Below are 21,780 nucleotides of genomic sequence, written 5' to 3' on the forward strand. Positions count from 1 at the left end.
CCAGTGAATGTGAGTTGAACACATTCATCATGAGATCCCCACGATGGTTAATATTTTGACATTTTCTAGATTTTTTAAAATGAAACTAGAATTTAGAACAATAATTTGTAACAAATGGCAGTCATTTATATTTACAAGTTTAATTGTGCATAGTAGTTTTTCATTAGTAGATGGATGTTTTTTTCATTGAAGAGTACTGTTGCTTTGAAAATTCTTATTCATATTTTAATTTTTCTTAATTTCCTATGGTTATTCAAAGCACCAATGGAGATTTGGAACCAGGATTTTTGAAAACTATAAACTGTTGGACTGTCAGTTTTATGTAGTTATTTTTGGTAATTTTTTTTTTTTTTTTTACAGGATCTGAAGGGTGCTCCAAATTTCAACCAATAACATTTCATAGTCACTGCTGGTTCTTAACGCTTCATGCCCACCATTTAGGTGTCTTACCTGTTATGCGAAAGTATACGAGACGATTAAGAGCGATACGGGACCTTCAAAAGATGGTGAGGATTTCTATTTTTAATGCTTTTTGCTGCCATAATTATGATGTAAGATAAAAAACTTGATAAAGATTTATTCTGTGTTATCTCTCCATTTAATTTAAGCCTTTTGTAACCTTCTTATAGGGTTATCAACTTTATTGTATGCCTATACATTTTTACATGTACTTTATTCTGAGGGAAATATACAGGTTTTATTCTGTTATTATTTTACAATTTGAAACAGGTGGAAGAAATAGAAAGTACTGAATCTCAATGGGCCAACCTACCTGTAGCTTCGAGGCAACGAGAATTGTTAAAAAAATGGAAAATGCAGCTAAAGGTATGTAATTTTTGTGCATCAATTATTGGATTTTTTTGTAGACAGCATAAAGTATTTTGAATGTTTATTTGAGCCACTCATCATATCCATTTAATTTGATCTAGGAACTTTGTACAGCAAGTATTACATTCCAGGCAACAGTGTTGAATTTGAGAGATCATTTCTCTTTAGGTCTACATGATCGTGGAATATTCATTCCATGTTGAAGAGGGTGAAAAGTGGGAAGGCTCTTGAGCCAAGTAGAATTGCTTTCCTTTAGGTTTAGGTCTAAATATTATATAATAAACCTTGTTTGTTTTCTTATCAATACTTTGTCTCTTTCGTATTTTATTCAATTTCTTTCTTGTTATCCAGCCTCATAACTGCTATTCAAAAGTGTAATGGGGTACAGTGTGATATACTTAACATGGACATTTCCCCATTTATAAGATTTCAGTGTTGACGACCCCTGCACCTTGCTCAATTGACTAAGCCTACAATACTGTATAAGCATAAGATTATTTTGATATCCTTAGAAGTTAGGGTCTGGTAAGATCTGCAGATTTCCTTGTCCACTGGATGTTTGGAACCTAATGGCCATGAGTAAGGAGGCTCTGCTGTATCTCTCAGGGAGATAGATCAATCTTCTCTGAACCACTGATGTAGGACAACACCTCCCATTAAGAACAATCCTTAAAATTTACTTACCCAAATGGTATTTCAACAGTACTGTATCAGCTGACAAATATTCAATCTCCAAGGAAGAAGAGGGAAGACTGGCATAGTCCACAGTGTAAATAAATTTGTATAGAAGTGATCCTATCTCGAGGTGGGACACGTTTTATCAGTCTTGCTCCTCTGTTTATTATGTTTTGTAATTTCTTATATTTGGTATATTCTAGTAGATGCTTTGGCCTGACAATGGCACCCCATGTTTTCATGGGTAATGGTAGTGATGGTCTCTCGATTTTACAATCAGTACCTGGACAACTGGCTAATCTTGGTCTTTACTTGCTAGGGATTTTATAACCTTTTTAGTCTAATTGTATGAGCCTACAGGTAATATACTAAGTAGTACTGTACTTGTTTCCTTTCACCCAAACCAAATACCTGAAGATTGACATTGTACATGGAACAGTAAAGCCCCCAAATGTCAGTCAAAGTGGTTCAAATTCACCCCATGTCTCATAGCCAAATTCTCACCAAACTCCACAAAGGATTGGCAGGAAGAAATAGGGTGTCTTATTTCCTATGAGGCACTAGCTGTCTTCAGGAGATTCATGATTCTTTCTCTAGCCCCAGCTGGCTAAGATGTGGAAAATGATATTCTTGCTGGAAAACATTTATGTTTGGTGTCAGACATTCTCTGGTGTAAAGTCTTGCAATCTGGTGAAAGAAGACCCACTCATTCTGGTTGATCCATATAAATTGTATTCTTCAGAGATACTTCCAAATAGGAATAGGAGCCTCACATATGTGACCACATCGAGTTATTTTTGCTCTCTTATTTTGTTAAGCTTCATAGCATTTGAGACATCAATAGGTTGATATATCAGGGTTGCGGTTAACAACAGATAACTGAAAATATCTTTAGTAATCTGTAACGACTAGTGGTCATGAGCGTTACATGTTAGTCTAAGGGACGAATAAGTTCTTACCTCTGCTCACTGAACAATTCAATTGCTAACTAAGCAAACTCCAAGCTCAGTGAAGGACATTATTCAAAGAAAATTTAAACCAAAACATTTAATTTCAAAACAAAACTTGATATGAAACAAAGTTTATAAAGAAAAATAAAGTTAATTAAATAAAAGAAATATAAAAGCTATTTACGATAACGAAACACTCATGGAACGAACCCGAGAAGAAATAATATTTACATAGAAACTCCACACTTTCCAAAAACTGTTAACAAGTGATGTCAGATAAAAGTATTAATTGAGGTATGCCTTTCATACAGATCTGCACAAAAACTCGCTCAAAATATATAGAAATATGAAATATAAAATATAAGATATCCTTCTCACGAACTCACTCAACAACATACTCGACTTTGAAATACTCAGTTGGAGTGGCAATAAGGAACTCTACTCTAGAACTAACTAGAGATCTTACAGAGAGCCTTGAAAATAATTTCCAAAACAGAAGTAACTTAAAACAATTACTTCTAACTTCAATTATAAATGGTAAACAAATTAACTCAACTTCAATATAAGAACAACCAAATTAGACTATTAACCATTGTGACTTGAAATAATTTTTGGAAATATGGGTTTTAATAATGAAATAGATACAAATCAAAATACTGTAACAGTTATTCACACACCTAAAATACAAGGATTTTGGAGGAAAGTGTAGCAAAAACAAAATTTCCTGTAGCTTATTTACAAGAGTTATATGAAAATGAGAGTTAGTACAAAAACAAAAACCCAACATGCAGAATGTTTTGATTTATAATAATATGGTTAAGTTTAAGATACTACCATGAATACAAAAGAGTGAAATAAACACAAATGATAGGCTAAAGTGAATGAGGCTATCAATGCATTACCCCATATTTGAAACTATATTACTAATAGAATTCACATAAAATATTTGTAAATCTTTGAGTTCCTAAAGAGAAAAGAGAATTATGAATAAATTATAGGATGGAAAATAAGTCAATTGTAATTTTCCAAGGAATGGCTTTTTGATGTTGAGGTAAATGCAGTAAGTTTATTGCCTTTGTTAACTAAAATTCTTAGGACATGCATACACGCTGCTGCCCACCAAACAACTGGCAATTTTTCTAGCAGGGTTCTTGAAATCAATTGATTATGCAAGTTTGAATGTAAATATACACAGACAAGTATGATGAGAAGCTGCTATTTTCATTGTTTACTAGTCACCTGTACAGCAATATCCCACCCTATGTTGTTAATTTGTGCCAAGAGACCTGACGTTAGTTGTTATTTGACATAGGTCGGATTATAGTAACTTGTATATCCCATATACTGTACATGAATAAAACAAGAAAAGTACTTACGACCTGCTATTATTTTACCAAAAAACAGATACTTTACCTACATTAATAAGCTTTCATATGAAGTACAATTCAGTACATTTTTGCACTTTTTCATTATTATATGATGTAAAACCGACGTAAGGTCGGGTAATACATCATAAAGTAGATTTTATTTTTGTATTTAATACTTAAGGGTGAATCTGACGTATGTTAAACCAACTCTAGTGTGTTTTTTTTTTTTTTTATTTGGGAAAGGTAATTTTATTATTGATTTTCAAGTGGATGTGAATTGTGGCTCAATATTTTTGATGAGTAATATAGCCTAGCCTTTTGCCTTGCATTATTAACATGTCACACACAAATGGACTCACAATCTCCATTTTTACTTCATATATTATGGATCCCCAATATTAAAATGAATTTTTGAGGTTCAGAATGGGGCATGATACATAAGTTTGTATGGTTTGTTATAGCTATACACCATTCCAAAATCCTTTAGAATTTTCAGATTGTCTGAGAAGGCATAATTCCCCCTTTTCTTTTGTACAAACTCCTTTCAAAATCCTGTAGAATTTTCATATTGTCCAAGGAGGTCTATAACTCTCCATTTTGTTGCTTCTTGATTAGGCCTCTCTTTCTTTTCAATTTTCCTTTCATTCAAGTTTTTTCATATTGTTCAACAAGATCAAAAGCTACCCCTTTTTCTTCTGACTTTTTCTTTCCTAGAATTTTTTTTTCCATACTTTTGCGGAAGGATTTGAAACTTTTGCCTTAGATTTTATTTTCTTCATCATAGGGGAAGGATGCTTGTGGAATGGCTTCTGTTATAAAGTAATATGGAATTGAATGTCTTAATGGTTTTTATACCTTTGTTGTGACATATTTCCCATTTATGGTATTTTAACTTTCTATTATTATGAAATTTTTTATTTCCTTCCTAACAGAAGCTAAACAAATGCCGAATATGTGCTGATGCTGGCCTCCTAGACGAAAATCTACTAGAAAGATGTATGCATTACTACTCTGGAGTATCTCAGGTAATATTACGTATACTTACGGGCGATCAGAACACTCTGGCACCTCTGGGGGTGACGCTTGCTGATACTGCCAACTTCCTGCCTCTTCCATCTGAATTGCCCGAGCTCTTTGCTGCACTGCCTGAGTGGTACCTAGATGATTTGGCAGAATTCTTATTGTTTACATTACAGTAAGTGGATCTGGTGCTTTAATAGTTCAGTAATTTGCTTTTTGATGTCATAGTATTTAGTGAGAGGTAGTGGGATTCAAATTAGTAGATGTAGGAAAGAGTAATTATAGTCAATTTCTTTTAGCGATGCAGATTTGCACCGACTCGCAGCGGTGCCCTTTTAGCTCGGAAAAGTTTCCTGATCGCTGATTGGTTGGACGAGATAATTCTAACCAATCAGCGATCAGGAAACTTTTCCGAGCTAAAAGGGCACCGCTGCGAGTCGGTGCAAATCTGCCTCGATAAAAGAAATGGACTATAGTTTGTAAATAATTGGTAACAAGTAAAGGTTCGTGAATTTGTCATTTGATATACTTAGCCAATTTAATGGCTTTTAATACTTAGTCTAAAATAATGGCTCAAGAATTGTCTCTGGGTGTTGCAATTGGAATTAAGATATTTGGTAGTCCAAAGTGGAGCTTCATAAATTTAATGGTACTGTAATAATATAACCTTGTTAATTGTTAACATTGCTGTTATTTTTAGTTTTTTATTTACAATATTTATTAATACTTTTTCAAATTATTTTTTATTGTTAGTTTCATTATTGTTGTTGCCTAAAATATTTTTATTAGTCTTGAAAAAATAAACTATCGTAAAAGTTGAAACTCAATGATTTGAGAATTATTAAAAATGTAGAATAATGAATTGGACTATGATTTGATTGATAGAGCTCAGAACGTCTAAGATCCCTCCTTCCTTAAGAAAACATGACCTCCACTTTTGTAGTGCACTTTACTCTTCTTACTACTACTATAGCCCATTTCTTTTAGCGATGCATATTTGCACCGACTCGCGGCGGTGTCCCTTTAGCTCGGAAAAGTTTCCTGATCGCTGATTGGTTAGAATTATCTTGTCCAACCAATCAGCGATCCGGAAACTTTTCCGAGCTAAAAGGGCACCGCTGCGAGTCGTTGCAAATATGCATCGCTAAAAGAAATGGACTATAGTACTAAAAGTATTAACTCTTTAGAATTTTGTGTATGAAGTATATATGTCTAGCAGTATAAAATGTAAAAGCTGGAGTAATGCATGTCCTTAAATAGGCAAATTCTATAGGTTTTTATGTGTGATTAGTGTTTGACATAGATCTGAAATCAACCCCTGTAAAGGGATGTACATAACATATTGAACAATGAAGTCTTTTTCATGGATAAAGGTGGCATCGTTATGTGAGCCAGCCCTAAGACGTACACATTGTTTATCAATGTTTCCCTTTTTTTGTTGCTTGTGATCATGTCCAATTTATCTTATGTTGTCAGAACATGACATTTGAATGCTCTAACTTTACTTTTTTTTTGGGGGGGGACCATGGTAAGAATCGTGAAGGAAGCCCAAGACTAAAAAGAATGGCTTGAATGCATAAGCCCAAAAAATCTGTTTGAGATTCATTACTTGTGTTTTTCTTTCTTAATCTTTGTTTTGAGTTATTGAGATACTTTTTCCTAATTTTCATTCTACCGGTAAATGTCAGAGGGTATCTTCAACCTAAAACAGCCATTCAGGAGCAGAGCTGTTTATTATAAATAATTTTCTTTTATCTTTTATATAAACTTATCCGGATAAGGTTTCAGGCTCAATTAAACTCTTTTCTGTAATGCAAAAATGATTTAGTGATAGATTAATTCTGAGATATTTTATTTTACCCAAGAAAACAATGGCCGCCATGAAAGGCCAGACGGGAATAATAAAACAGACTATACTGGATATAAAACAAAAGCCCGGTACAATAAAATACTGTCAAAACAAACTATGGTACTTAACATTGGAATGTGTGAAGATGAAGCTTCGGACATGACAAAATAAATCCACGATAGATAAAAAAGACCGAGAGCACAACAAAACAAATCAACACTTAGTATTCCAAAAAGAAGGATGCTGTTCAGATGGCGCTCGCGTCGTGGCGTGGGTGGTGCGGCGATGGGGGTGTGTCTAGGGCCGTTGTATCGGCCCATCCCTTTGACGAAGGAATTAACTAAATGGAAGACAACCTGTGAATAGTGGATTTCACGCGCCTTTGCTTTATACACGACACCCAAAAGGTGCTCGCGCGAGGGTTGTAACCTCAGCATTCCATGCTTTTATCTTTCTCTGGTATAATTGGAAGGTTTTATCAGAAAAGACATACAAGAAGGACTTTTCACCCGGCGCCACAGATCGACCCAGAAATAGATTTTTCCTTCGTCAAAATCCCTTAATTCAAGTGACATGACTTGAACAATCAAATGTTCAGTAATGATTTCACTAATTAATTTTTAGTAATGCTAGCCAATTTTCAGTGTGACCATCTAGATAAAATTATTACTACATACCAGACTTATTGTGAATTGTCCATTTATAATTATGAATTTGATAGGCGTGCAAACAATAACTACTATAGGGGCTTAAAATCAATGATCATTCAACTTGGTAATCTTTTTTTTTAAACCACAATTTGTTCCAACACGGTTACTTACCTAGAACTACCTTCTTAGGAGTTACTGGTTAACTCTACCTAACCGACCAGCTTTTTGTATAGTTTATCTCCCTCTTCCCGTTTTCTACGGGGTCAACCTCTGGCAGTGTGGGACATGCCCCGAGGCGACCCCGGGGTCAATCAGCGTGCTACCTCAGGTCGAATCGCCAGTAAGTTTCTAGTCGCGACGCGATAAATATCTCGCCGCGCTCTCTCTTACCTGTGCGACTCTCGTGTCCCCCGATCCTTTGTGCTTACCGCGTGTTGCCCACGTGTTTTCATTTTCACTTTCCCGTTCATCCTTGTGTCTCTTGGTGTGTTAGCTTTGTGTTATGGAGCATCCTCGTCATTGCCCTGGGCCTGTGGCTGGAAAGTTTTGCGGGGCTTTCCTCTCCAAGCCTGAGGTTGATCCCCACTCCCTGTGCTCCACGTGTAGGGGGAAAGCGTGTTCCCCTACCTCTACGTGCCCGGAATGTGCTGATTGGACTGAGATCCAGTGGGTGCGCTTCGGGACGAAGAAGAAGAAGGCAGCTAAGAAGATGCCCAAAGATTCCAGCATTTCTTTGCCTGCAGGTTCGCCAGACGACTCGGCAGACCGTAGCGCCCGCCCTTCTTCCCCTACCCAGCGTAGGGGACGAGGTAAGTCCGTTGCGGGGAAGAGGCCCATTGCCCTTCCCCAAGAGTCTGATTTTCCTGTGGGGGATGTGTCCAGTGTGGGGCAGGCATGTGTGGGGCCTGAGTGGAGTGCAGAAGTGTGGGTAGGAGGCGAGGGCCTGGTGCCCGCGGGTCCTGTCGCCTCGGAAGATCCTATGTTGGGTAGGCCGAGTGCCGATACTTCCCCTGCCTCGTGGCGTGTTTCGGGTGCTTCAACCACCGGGGGAGACACAGAGAAAGGTAGTTCGTCGTCTTCGGACCCCGCCACGTGGGTGAAACCTAGGACTCCCTTCAGGTCTCCCGTTAGAGAGGAGGTAGATCAATGGCTCTGTAAAGGGCTCGCGGGGACCCCTCCGGCTCCCTCGGCTACGCTACCCCCCCCGTGTTTCTGCAACCGCCCGCACCTGAGAAACGACGTGATTTTCCCCCCACGGTCTTGGACGTGTTGGCCGGTCGGAGAGCTCCGTCCTCATCCTCATCGTCGTCGTCGTCGTCATCGGACTCTTCGTCTTCTTCGTCATCAGAGGACGAAGACAGGAACCTTAAGAAAAGGAAGAGGGAGAAATCCCGCAAGAAGAAAAAGTCTCGTTCCCGCTCGAGGCATGGTAGGAAACGGTCGAAGTCCTCTAAGAAAAAAGCGAAGAGGAGTAAGTCAAAGGACTGGGTGAATGTCACAGTGCCCCGGAGCGAGCGGTTTAGGTTTTCCACAGCCGCGGTTGCTTCCGGGTGGCTCCCTAGAGCCTCGCCTTCGTTGTGTCACCCTCCTAGGTCCTCCTTCGGACTAGCCGCCCGGCGGGAAGGCTCGAACCGAGACCCCCGTGTATTGTTTAACCCTACGGTAGCCTCCGCCCCTTCTTCCCTTAGGAAGGATATAAGGAGTACGAAGGAAGGCTTAGCGTCGACCACGGGCACCTTGGAGGCCTTCCTTAAGCACCAAGGGCGCCCGTCGGTCCGCATGGATCCCCCATCCACGTAGCCCCCCGTGGAACAAGGTACTCCCATGACGGATGCCTTTGTATCCACGGGGCAGACCATACCACTGGCAGGCTCGGAGGACGTTGGTACTCCCATGACGGATGCCTTCGTCCCCTCGGGGCAGCCCATACCACTGGCAGGCCCGTCGGGCGTTGTTTTTCCCACCGTCACGGCGTACCCCCGTACGGAGGAACTGGTGACGGAAGACCTGGTGGAAGGAGGGGAGTGCTCGACGGACGACATCTCCTCCTACCGTAAGGTTCTTGCCCTTATTCGAAGACACCACCGGTTGGATGAGCCCAAGCCCTCAGCTGCAAAGGCAGTACTTTCCGGACTGTCCAGGATGATCGACAGTCCGGTACAACAAAAGCCATCTCTGTCTCTCCCTCTCGCTCAAGACGTGAAATTGGGGATGGAGCAGATTGATGGATACTTGGCAGGACTAGCAGAGGCCCCCAGAAGCCAGACTTCCTCCAAACTTCTTCCAGGCCTGAAATCCCAGAAACGTTTTTACGTTCCCGAAGGGCATCGCGGTGGTCCCCGTGCGGTGGAAGCAGCGGTGTCCGCGCTGAACCAGGGAACCTCGGAAGACAGGGCATCCACGGCCCCCGTGTGCTTTTCCCCGTCGGAAGCATCTATGATGGAGGACATGGCTCAGGACCTGGTCTACGTGTCCTCCTGGTTGGATTGGTGGTCGTGCGCTTTGGTGGGGTTTCAGGCATCACACGACCTCTCCCTACCAGAAAATCAGGCCATGCTGAGGGATCTTGTTAGCTCTGGGGGCAAGGCTTTTAAATTCTTATCGTCCCAGTCTCTGTCGGTAGCTTCGAACTGGGTCCTGAGGAAAAGGGATACAGTATTGAGCAAGCTAGTGCGGAAGTTGCCTGACAGGGAAGCAAGGAGACTGAGAAATTCCTCCGTGTGGGGGAATGACCTTTTCCCCATCAAGTTGGTAGAAGATACTTTGGAGAAGGTGAGGAGAGTGAGAGAGGCGGATCCTAGGCCCCCGCCTATGAGGAAGACCACGTTTAGGAGAGCTCCAACGGACGTCCCTCATTCCTCACAGGCCACACCCTGGCTCCCCAGAAGAGAACTTCCTTCAGCCCCTTGGCTTCAAGCCTCGCAACAGCCCACCCGTAGGACCACGGCAGGCCCTCAGTCAGCCTACAGACCCTCCTATGGTAACGCTAGGAGAGGTAGATCTGGCCGCTTCTCCAGGAGAAGGTAGGAAGAGAGGCCCCCTACTCCCGCAGGAGCCCCTAGTAGGGGGATGCCTCAGATATTTTTGGCAAGCATGGCGGGATCTCGGTGCGGATCCCTGGACGGTGACGGTCCTGAAGGAGGGCTACAGACTCCCGTTCCTGGAAGAGCCTCCCCCTCTCATCCCAGCCCAGAGGGCCGAATGGCTGGTTCCAAAGGACCCCTTGAAGAGGTCGGCGCTACAAGAGGAAGTAGTGGCCATGATCAACAAGGGAGCTTTGGAGACAGTGGAGAACCCCGGCCCTGGTTTCTTCAGCAGGCTCTTCCTTGTGGAAAAATCGACAGGAGGGTGGAGGCCAGTCATAGATCTCTCAGCCCTCAACAAGTTCGTCTCAAAGACGGATTTCAAGATGGATACCCCCAAGACAGTGATCGCAGCCTTGAGGGAGGGGGATTTCCTCATGTCTCTCGACCTCAAGGATGCCTACTTTCAAATCCCCGTGCACCCCTCCAGCAGGAAGTTCCTCAGGATCAAGTGGGAGTCCAGTGTCCTGCAGTTCAAGACCCTGTGCTTCGGCCTCTCGACGGCCCCGCAAGTGTTCACGAGAGTGTTCTCCGCGATCTCGGCGTGGGCACACGAGAAAGCATTCGACTACTCAGGTACCTGGACGACTGGTTGCTGCTTTCTGCCTCAAGGGAACAACTGAAGGAGCAAGGCGTTATGTTGCTCGACCTCTGCAAGGTGTTAGGGATCACAGTCAACCTAGGGAAGTCCCAGCTAGTCCCCAGCACCAGGATGACTTACTTGGGGATGGTCCTGGACACCCAGTTAGTAAGGGCCTTCTCCTCAGAAGAAAGGTTGGCCAACCTGGAACGTATCCTTCAACCCTTCCTGACGGGACAACCCAGGAGGGCCAAGGACTGGCAGAAGTTACTGGGTCATCTGGTTTCCCTGGAAAAATTAGTACCGCAAGGGAGACTCAGGCTCCGCCCGGTACAGTGGAATCTAAAGGAGTCGTGGGTCTAAGGCAAGGAGCCCCACAAAGTAGTCCCAGTCCTCCCGAAGACGAGAGAGACCCTTCTTTGGTGGAGCATCAGGTCAAACACAGAGAAGGGAATGCCCTTCGCCTCCGACCCCCCGGAGATGCTGTTGTTCACGGATGCATCGAAGGAGGGCTGGGGAGCGCACCTGCTAGGAAAATCAGCAAAAGGGCAGTGGTCCAGCGAGGAGGCGTCTCTCCATATAAACATCCTGGAGATGATAGCAGTTCTAAGGGCGTGTCGACAGTTCATACACTTACTGCGAGGGAACACTGTGGCGTTAATGTGCGACAACGCCGCAGTGGTGGCGTATGTAAAGAAGCAGGGAGGCATGAAGTCAAAGGTCCTCTGCGCCCTAGCCACGGAACTGTTGGAGTGGGCCACAGAAGAAGGGTTGGAACTGACGGCAAGGTTCATTCCAGGAAAGAGGAACGTGATGGCCGACGGCCTCAGCAGGGCGGGTCAAGTGATAGGTTCGGAGTGGACCCTACACCCGGAGGTAGCTCGAGCAGTCATCCTACTGTGGGGCTCCCCAGTGATAGACTTGTTCGCCACATGTCTGAATGCCCAACTCCCCGTGTTCTGTTCTCCAATCCCAGATCCGTCAGCAGCGTTCGAGGACGCCTTCCAACATCCCTGGGACGGTCTCGATGTGTACGCCTTCCCTCCCTTCAGTTTGATCAGGCAAGTGCAGAACAGAGTGAGAGTGTCGTCCAACCTGTCGATGACTTTAGTAGCGCCCTGGTGGCCAGAGAGAGACTGGTTCGCAGACCTAAAGGAATTAGCTCTTCATCCTCCTTGGCCGCTTCCGGACAGGCCAGACCTCCTGCAACAACCTCACTTTCACAGGTGGCACGAAAACCCTCGATCCCTCCGCCTTCACGCGTGGAGGTTATCGAGAAGCTCCTGAAGAAAGAAGGATACTCATCGAGAACCGCGACAAGGATGTCTGGGTATCTACGACGTTCCTCAGCAGTTGTCTACCAGGCGAAGTGGGCAGTCTTCCTGAAGTGGTGTGCATCCAAAAACATCAGGCCCTTAGGGGCGTCGATCCAGGACATTGCAGACTTTCTGGTGTACCTGAGACACGATGTGGGTTTGTCCATCCCAGCCATCAAAGGAGTTCGAGCAGCCCTAGGTCAAGTCTTCCTCCTTAGAGGCATTGACTTGGGAGCCTCGAGGCACATCTCGATGCTCATCCTTAGTTTTGAGCAATCATGTCCCCCCCAGGAGGTACGGGTTCCGCAGTGGGACTTAGCAAGAGTCCTCAAAGTTCTGTCAGAACCGCCCTTCGAACCTCTCAGGGACATATTAGACAGAGAACTCACCCTTAAAACAGCTTTTCTTTTAGCCCTGGTCTCGGCGAAAAGAGTTAGCGAGTTACACGGCCTCTCTTACGAGGTCTCACACTCCAAAGGGTGGAGGGAAGTTGTCTTTAGGTTCGTCCCTAGTTTTGTGGCGAAAACACAGAAGCCAGCGTGTTGGGATCCTCGGTTCGAGGGTTTTTCGGAGCCAGCCATCCCTCGATCCGACAACCCTAAGGATCTCCTCTTATGTCCCGTACGAACTATAAGAAAATACCTGGAAAGGACTGAAAATTACCGCCCTCAGATCAAAAATTTATTCATCTCAACAGGACGGGTGAAGAAACCGGTCTCGAAAAATTCCATCTCCTTTTGGCTGAGACAAGTGATAAAGAGAGCCTACGAGGCTTCTGGGACCCCTCTACCTGGAAAACCGAGACCTCATGATATCAAGGCTCTGAGCACCTCTCTGGCTTTCGAGAAGAACATGGCTGTAGGTAAGATCCTGAAGGCTGGGACCTGGTCTAGACAGTCCACCTTCACGGAACATTATCTAAAAGATTGTACGAGAAAATCCTTGGACAAGTTTTCTATTGGCCCGGTTGTGTCGGCCCTTCAGGAGATCTAAGGTCATAGCCCCAGGGTAACCGGGGGTGTTAATGCCAAGAGACACTAGTTCCTTCCTTAACCTTACCCTCCCCTCCCCTTTTTCCTTCCTTCCCCGGATCGAACGGGCCAGGAAGATGATGATAAGACCTTAATCACGGAAAGGTATAACCTTCAAGAAATTGGTTTTGAAAAAGGTAAGCCATTTAGACACTAAGTGAGTTTTTTGGATAGTTTTCCCCTACTTTTTGTGCTGTTTTCAAGTGGTCTTAGAATCAAGACCTCCTTAGAGGTTCCCTCTCTCGCGTGCCTCCCCGTCGAATCCTGATCCCTGCAGGACACTCCCACCTCCTAAAGTGTAAGTCTCCTAAGAAGGTAGTTCTAGGTAAGTAACCGTGTTGGAACAAATCACAAATTTTTAAGTAATTTGTATTTTTCCTAACATACTTACCTAGAACTACCTTCGGGTTATGGCCCTCCCATCCTTCCCCGAGAACCTGCAGGATCGAGTAATACCTATTCCAACGAAACTTACTGGCGATTCGACCTGAGCTAGCACACTGCCTGACCCCGAGGTCGCCTCGGGGCATGTACCACACTGCCAGAGGTTGACCCCGTAGAAAACGGGAAGAGGGAGATAAACTATACAAAAAGCTGGTCGGTTAGGTAGAGTTAACCAGTAACTCCTAAGAAGGTAGTTCTAGGTATGTTAGGAAAAATACAAATTACTTAAAAATTTGTGATTTTTTAATTTAGCTGCAAGCAATAACGCATGTAATTAGGCATACCGATTCATTTCAAATCCACCTACATTTTCCAGTGCTCCTAAATTTTAGATCAAACTGTTTCAACTTTAATAAAATAATTTTGGCCATGGACTGCTAGCCTTACATGGTCATAGCAAAGGAATAAATTTTATATGAAAATATGTTTGTTCCAACACGAATACTTACCTCGAACTACTTTCTTAGGAGTTACTGGTAACCTCCTCTCTACCGACCAGAGTTTTGTGTAGATTACCCCCCACCCCGCTTTCTAAGGAATGTGCCCCGAGGGTAGGCTTATCGTAGGTCGATGCACGGCTGGGTCAGCTTCATCAGTAAGTTCTCTGGTCGCGACGTGTGAACACCTCGCCCTCGTTCTCTATCGATCCTTTGTGTGCGTTCTAGTGCCCCACGTGTTCCCCGCGTGGTAACTTGTGTTTTCCAGTGTACTTTTCCCGGGTGTTCCTGTGCGTTCACCTTCCACCCGTGTGCTTACCCAGTGTTTTCATTGATTCCCTTCGTGCTTGTGTCTTGCGTTGTGTGCATTATGGAGCAAATCCGCCGTTGTCCGGGGCCTAGAGCCGGTAAATCGTGTGGAGCGCTCCTCTCCAAGCCTGAAGTGGATCCTCACTCCCTTTGCTCCTCCTGTAGGGGAAGGGTTTGTTCGTCAGCAGATACGTGCCCCGAGTGTGTAGACTGGAGCGATATCCAGTGGGTACGGTACGGTACCAAAAAGAGGAAATCGGCGAAACGTTCCCCCAGGAAAGCTAGTGTTACTTCGCCGCTACCATCACCCAGTGAGCGGTCCGACGGGGCCTCTGTTTCGCCGTCCCCTACACAGAGTAGGGGACGAGGTAAGTCTGGTGTAGAAAATGAACAAGGCGTCCTTTCCCAAGAGCCTAGTGAAAGTGCAGTGCCGATTGCGGGCCCTTCTAGGGCTAGTGAAGAACCCAGTAGTGCGTCCGGAGAGTCGGCCCTTGTGCTCGGGGGGCACGCTTCCTCCGATGACCCCTTGTGGGGCAGTAACGCGGTGTCGGTATCTTCGCCGCCCTCGTGGGCCTGTGCTTCTGGATCTTCGTTAGGCGGAGACAACCAGAAGAAATTACGACCTTCAGGTAACGATGCCTTCGGTTGGAGGCTCCCGAAGACGCCGGGTAGGTCACCCTTAAGGATGGATGTGGCCCTGGACCCCTGGCTCCCTGGCATGGAACGTTTTGAGTCGTTCCCGGCCCCCCTCACGGAAGTCCCCGAAGACTTCCTCCAGCCCTCGACCTCTGGCGTTCAACGCCCGAAGAAGTCCCCCGCAGTCCCCGCTACCGGCCGACATGCGATAAGCACAGTGTCGTCGGGTTCATCGGACGTTTATTCCTCGTCAGAGGAAGAAGTCAGGGTAAAACACCGTCGTCGGAGGGAGCGGTCCAGGAGTGAGCGTTCCCGTTCGAGGTCGCGCTCCTGGTATAGCTCCCCAGGGCGTAAGTATAGGAGGAGTAGGTCTCCTGATGGCGCCTGGGTCTATGTACCCCGGGACTCAAAGGTGCTTTGTTCCCCGGACCGCCGGTCCAGAGAGCGTTCGCCAAGGATGCCGTCCTCTAAACACAACCTTGACCCTCGCGACCTAGCTCGCAGGAAGGACCTTACAAGAAGGCATAAGTCCTCGAAGCCTCCGGTTCACCCCGCCCTGCGGGGGGAAACGTGCTTCTCGTCAGGCGGCCTGGCCGAACCAGCCCAGCTGGTGCGGCCTTCGGGTCGGAAGGAACGGTTCCCGCTGTCGGGTCAGCCCACGGGAACCGCGTCCTCGGCACCCAGAGCCCTAGGGCGTACGAGAGTCCCCACTGAACCAGCGATGCCTGCGTTAACCCAGGCCCCTGGTGCGGACGTACCCGCGGATGAGATCCAGTACCCCGGTAGGACGGCGCCCCTGGCACCAAGAGCTAGACGTCCAGTCGGCGTGCCCGGTAACCCAGCTCCCCGGCCCCAAGCCGAGACCTCGGCTGACGGAGGGGAGGGTTCACCAACGGAGGACTCCGCCTATAGGAGGGTGGTTGGCCTTATCAGAAGGCACCACAAAATCGAGGAACCTACGGCTACGGACGAGGATTACTGGAGGTCAAGCCTATTGAGAATCATGCAGACTCCTACCCAACCTAAGACGTCTCTAGCGCTTCCTCTAGCCCGAGATCTAGTCCTAGGGCAGGAGTATGTGGACAAGGTGGTGGCTAGTAATGCCGAAGCCCCCAAAACTCAGAGTTCCTCGAAATTACTCCAGGGCCTCAGAACCCAAGGCAAGGTCTATGTGCCAGCGGGACGTCGCCCAGCCCCCTGTAAGGTGGAGTCGTCCATCGACATCCTGAGTCAGGGCATCTCAGACGATAGAGCCTCTTCGGCCCCGGTCTGTTTCTCGCCAGCAGAAGCCTCCATGATGGAGGAAATGTCGAGGGATTTGGTGAACGTCTCCTCTTGGCTGGACTGGTGAGCTTCCACTTTGGTAGGGGTACAAGCCTCGTTCGACCCCGCGGACCCTGACCAGCAAGGCCTCCTGAGAGACCTTATTACCTCCGGGGGTAAAACCCTTAAGTTTTTAACTTATCAGTCGCTCGCTCTGACGGCTAACTGGGTACTCCGTAAGAGAGACACCGTACTGACGAAGGTGTCTCGGAAGGTACCAGACAGGGAAGCGCGGGCCATTCGGAGCTTACCCTTGTGGGGAGAGTCCTTGTTTCCCCTGAAGGAACTAGAGGCCATCATGGAGAAGGTCTCGAAGAAGAAGGAGGCTACCATCCCCAGAACTACTCCTTCTAGGAGACCGCCCTACAAGAGGTCCGTCTCGGATAGTGCTGCGACATCCCAAGCCTCTCCCAGCACTACGAGGAGAGAGGCTCCCTCTTCCTCCTTGTCCGCAACGCCTCAGCCCCCCCGCAGGGGAGCTCCAGCGCCCTCAAGCTCCTTCAGGTCGGGTTACTCCGCCTCTAGGAGAGGCAGATCAGGCCGCTCCTCCAGAAGAAGATAGAGTGGGAGGCCCCCTATCCCCGCCCAAGCCTCGGGTTGGGGGATGCCTCAGACTTCATTGGCAAGCATGGAAGGCTCAGGGAGCAGAGCCTTGGACAGTGTCCGTACTAAAGGAGGGCTACAGACTTCCGTTCTTATCAGAACCACCCCCTCTTATCCCGGCCAGCCGGACGGAATGGCTAGCTCCCAAAGACCCGTTAAAGAGGACCGCCCTTCAAGAGGAGGTATCCTCCATGTTAGAGAAGGGCGCCATGGAAGAAGTTCTTCTCCCAGGGCCAGGTTTCTACAGTCGCCTGTTCCTGGTAGAGAAAGCGACCGGGGGGTGGAGACTGGTTATAGATCTGTTGGCTCCCAACAAGTTCATCAAGAAGACGGACTTCAAAATGGACACTCCGAAGTCAGTCCTGCTGTCCTTGAGGGAGAAAGATTATATGATGACCATAGACCTCAAGGACGCATACTTCCAAATTCCGGTCCACCCCTCGAGTCGAAAGTTCCTCCGGGTGAAATGGGGTCCCCAGATCCTGCAATTCAGGACCCTTTGCTTCGGTCTGTCAACAGCGCCTTAGGTGTTCACGAGAGTCTTCACGACTGTCTCAGTGTGGGCTCACGAACGAGGCATTCGCCTCATCAGATACCTGGACGACTGGTTGCTTCTTTCCGCCTCAAAGGTCCTCTTGGAGGAACAAGGGAGAAGACTCCTCCAGTTTTGTAAGGATCTGGGCATCGTAATCAACCCGAAGAAGTCAAATCTATCCCCATCCACCAGAATGAACTACTTGGGAATGACATTAGACACCATTCTGGGAAAAGCATTCCCTTCGGAGGACAGGATAAGAAACCTCATGCACATCATTCAGCCGTTCCTGTCAGAGCGCCCCAGGAGAGCGAAAGACTGGCAGAAGCTGATAGGTCACCTGTTCTCATTGGAGAAACTAGTTCCCCAAGGGAGGGTAAGGCTCAGATCCATACAATGGAACCTGAAGAACCTCTGGTGTCAACTGGACTCGCAACAGGTGCTAATCCCAGTCCTACCAAACACGAGACCCTCCCTGGAATGGTGGCATTGCCGGTCGAACTCACTCAAGGGGATGCCCTTCGGGACCGATCCACCCGAGTTACTACTGTTCACAGACGCCTCCAACCAAGGATGGGGAGCCCATCTCCTCGACGAAACAGCACGAGGGACCTGGTTGGACGGGGAGAAAGAACTCCACATCAATGTCCTGGAGTTGAAGGCAGTCCAGAAGGCTTGCCTACACTTCGCGAGTCTACTAAAGGGAAACACCGTGGCGTTGATGTGCGACAACGCCACGGTAGTGGCATACATAAAGAAACAGGGAGGCTTGAAATCGAAGGAGTTGTGCGATCTCACCATAGAAATTCTAGATTGGGCATTGGGCAGAAGAAAATCAAGTGGTGCTGTTAGCAAGGTTCATTCCCGGGAAGAAAAACGTTCTGGCCGATGGCCTCAGCAGAATGGGCCAGATAGTAGGGACAGAATGGTCCCTTCTTCCGGAAGTAGCCAAGTTCATCATCCAACGTTGGGGTTCCCCGGTGATGGACCTCTTTGCAACAAAACTCAACGCCCAACTCCCAGTCTATTGCTCCCCTGTGCCAGACCCGAAAGCAGCCTTAGAAGACGCCTTTCAGCACAAGTGGGACAATCTGGATGTGTACGCTTTTCCCCCTTTCACGTTGGTAAGGCAAGTGCTCAACAGAGTAAGGACAGCCCGAAACCTAAAGATGACTTTGGTAGCGCCCTGGTGGCCGGAGAGAGAGTGGTTCGCGGACCTAAAAGACTTATTGAGTCAACCGCCGTGGCCTCTGCCCGACAGGTCAGACCTTCTACATCAGCCTCATTTTCTCAGGCTCCACGACATCCCACTCTCCTTACGTCTTCACGCCTGGAGACTATTTAGCGGCTCCTGAAGAAAGAAGGATATTCTTCTTCCACGGCTAAGAGAATGTCTCTATACCTGAGAAAGTCGTCAGCCGCGGTCTACCAGGCTAAGTGGGCCTCCTTCACGAAGTGGTGCTCTGAGAGGCACATTAAACCTCTTAAGGCCTCTGTACCAGACATAGCAGATTTTCTGGTATTTCTTAGAGACAAGGTGGGAATGTCAATCCCAGCCATAAAAGGAGTTCGGGCTGCCTTAGGCCAAGTCTTCCTCCTGAAGGGCATCGACCTGGGGGCTTTGAGACATATAGCGATGCTTGTCAAGAGTTTTGAGCAGTCCTGCCCCCCACAGGCGAGTAGGGTGCCCCAGTGGGACTTAGCTAAGGTCCTGAAGATGCTGTGTCGTCCCCCCTTTGAACCCTTGAAAGATATCGTGGACAGAGATCTCACCCTCAAGGCCGTCTTCTTGCTGGCCTTGGCGTCCGCTAAGAGAGTGGGAGAGATCCATGGTCTGTCATACGACGTTTCTCATTCGAAGGGGTGGAAAGAAGTATCCTTCAAGTTCGTGCCTTCTTTTGTGGCTTAGACTCAGAACCCAGCAGTCTGGGATCCAAAGTTCGAAGGTTTCTCAATTCCTGCCATCCCTAAGACGGGTAATGCAGAAGATTTAAAATTATGCCCTGTACGGACAATTAGAAAATACCTGGAAAGAACAGCTCATCTCCGCCCAGGCATCAGGAGCCTCTTCGTATCCACAGGTATTAATAAGAAACAAGTTTCCAAGAACACCATTTCCTTCTGGTTGAGACAAGTTATTGCCAGAGCCTACAAGGAAGATGGCATAGCAGTGCCAGGCACCCCCCGACCTCATGACATCAGGGGCCTGAGCACCTCCTTAGCCTTTGAGAAAAACATGGCAGTGGGTCAGATCCTGCGAGCAGGTACTTGGTCGAACCAGTCAACCTTTACTGCCCATTACCTCGAGGACTACTCGAGGAAGTCCTTAGACGGGTTCTCCATTGGAACAGTCATCTCCGCCCTCCAAGCGGTGTAACGGTAAAAGCCCCAGGCGCGATCAAGGCTAGCAACCGGTAGGCACAAGTGCGGTTTCCTACCTCCTACCCAGTTGCTTACTTGCCTCTTCGGGGAGTACCGACTGATACCATTGGATAACACATTCTTCACGACCACGCTACTGGAAGGAACTTCAGAAGAAGCTTTTCAAAGGGTGAGTACTTAGACACTAACGTGAACTCTTGTGTAGTTACCCTCGCATCCGCTTTCTAGTAGGTCCTGTTATCCCTGGGCCTCTTGGCCTCCACGTCCCGGGTCAGGGGGTCCGAATAGCACTCCCGCCTCCTAAAGTGTAAGTCTCCTAAGAAAGTAGTTCGAGGTAAGTATTCGTGTTGGAACAAGTCAAAAATTTTAAGTAATTTTTATTTTTCCTAACATACTTACCGAGAACTACTTTCGGGTAATGGCCCTCCCTTCCTTCCCCGAGTGCCTCTCTTCCCTTGCTAGCATTGTGCTAATCCAATAGAACTTACTGATGAAGCTGACCTGGCCGGGCATCGACCTACGATAAGCCTACCCTCGGGGCACATTCCTTAATGCCGGGGGTAGGCCTCCTTAGAAAGCGGGGTGGGGGGTAATCTACACAAAACTCTGGTCGGTAGAGAGGAGGTTACCAGTAACTCCTAAGAAAGTAGTTCTCGGTAAGTATGTTAGGAAAAATAAAAATTACTTAAAATTTTTGATATTAAATGTAGCAAATAATTTTTGTCTTAAAAAGGCTTAGGAACTATGTATTTACTATGTATTTTGAGTTGATTTGTCACATACAACAAAATTTTTTTATCTCAATTCAAAAATTTAAAGTTCAACTAAGCAGTAAATTAAGTCGGCCAATAGTTTAGCTGCATGCTAAAGTATGAGTGGCTTTAGTTAGTATATTACAATCTTATCTGTTTGGGAAAAATAGATCTAGTGTGCTTTAAAAATTCCTCAATTTTTCTCATAGAAAAATTAGAAATCTGTCACTTTTTAAAATTTAATTGGAAATATAGGGAGATAGTAACACAGTTTCAACTATTTTTAGAGTTCCATACAATTGCTAAATATGAGCTAACAAAACAAAGAAATCTATAATTGTTTATGTCCGATAAGCTCCTGTTACCATGAGCAAGTTGGGAACTGAATGCTTGAGGGTTATAGTAAGGTAACAATTCCATTAACTGAAGACTACTTACTGTATATTTAGACAGTTAAGAGACCATAAGATAAGAGAAGGTAAGAAATTCAGGTAAACTTTAAGGGTTTGTCTTTTTCATGATACTGTGTAGGACAACCCACATTTATGAAACCAAATGTGGGGTTTTACAAAATCAAGATGCACAAAATAAATGTGTTATAACTAGTTCTGTCATCCCAACGCTTACTGTTCATAAACCATACAGTATGTAACATTTACAATATATGCCTGAACTGTTCAGAACGTTTCCGAACAATCTAACACGCTGATATGGTATTAAATGAACAAAATTTCACCAACAATAACAAATAACCACTTCTGTACTGATAATACAGTGATTTGTATACTAGCCCAAAAAAGTGGTTCTGTCTGTTTTTGACTGACGGCGACACCCCAAGCCGTAATACAGGATTCAAGCTGGAACCCAGATGACAGACGTATAAACAATGAGCTCACGAAGAGCTTATAAGCAATGAGCTCATGAAGTGTATGAAGAGCTTTACGCTTCAAATGATGTTACATCTAGTTTTGATAGTTTTGAAAATAGATGAATAAAGCAACATCCTGTCC

At 46.1% G+C, this 21,780-nt stretch overlaps 1 protein-coding gene across 1 annotated transcript in view; it reads left to right on the top strand.

Moving 5' to 3' along the window:
* Nucleotides 1-21,780, top strand: part of LOC137658577 (ubiquitin conjugation factor E4 B-like) — a 144,704-nt gene that overhangs the window by 70,052 nt on the left and 52,872 nt on the right. The window contains exons 14-16 of the mRNA XM_068393481.1: nucleotides 361-506; nucleotides 730-825; nucleotides 4,753-5,015. Coding sequence (XP_068249582.1) covers nucleotides 361-506; nucleotides 730-825; nucleotides 4,753-5,015 — 505 coding nt within the window. The remainder of the gene's footprint in view (nucleotides 1-360; nucleotides 507-729; nucleotides 826-4,752; nucleotides 5,016-21,780) is intronic.

Source organism: Palaemon carinicauda, chromosome 1, assembly GCF_036898095.1.
Source record: "Palaemon carinicauda isolate YSFRI2023 chromosome 1, ASM3689809v2, whole genome shotgun sequence".
Classification (NCBI taxonomy): Eukaryota; Metazoa; Arthropoda; class Malacostraca; order Decapoda; family Palaemonidae; genus Palaemon; species Palaemon carinicauda.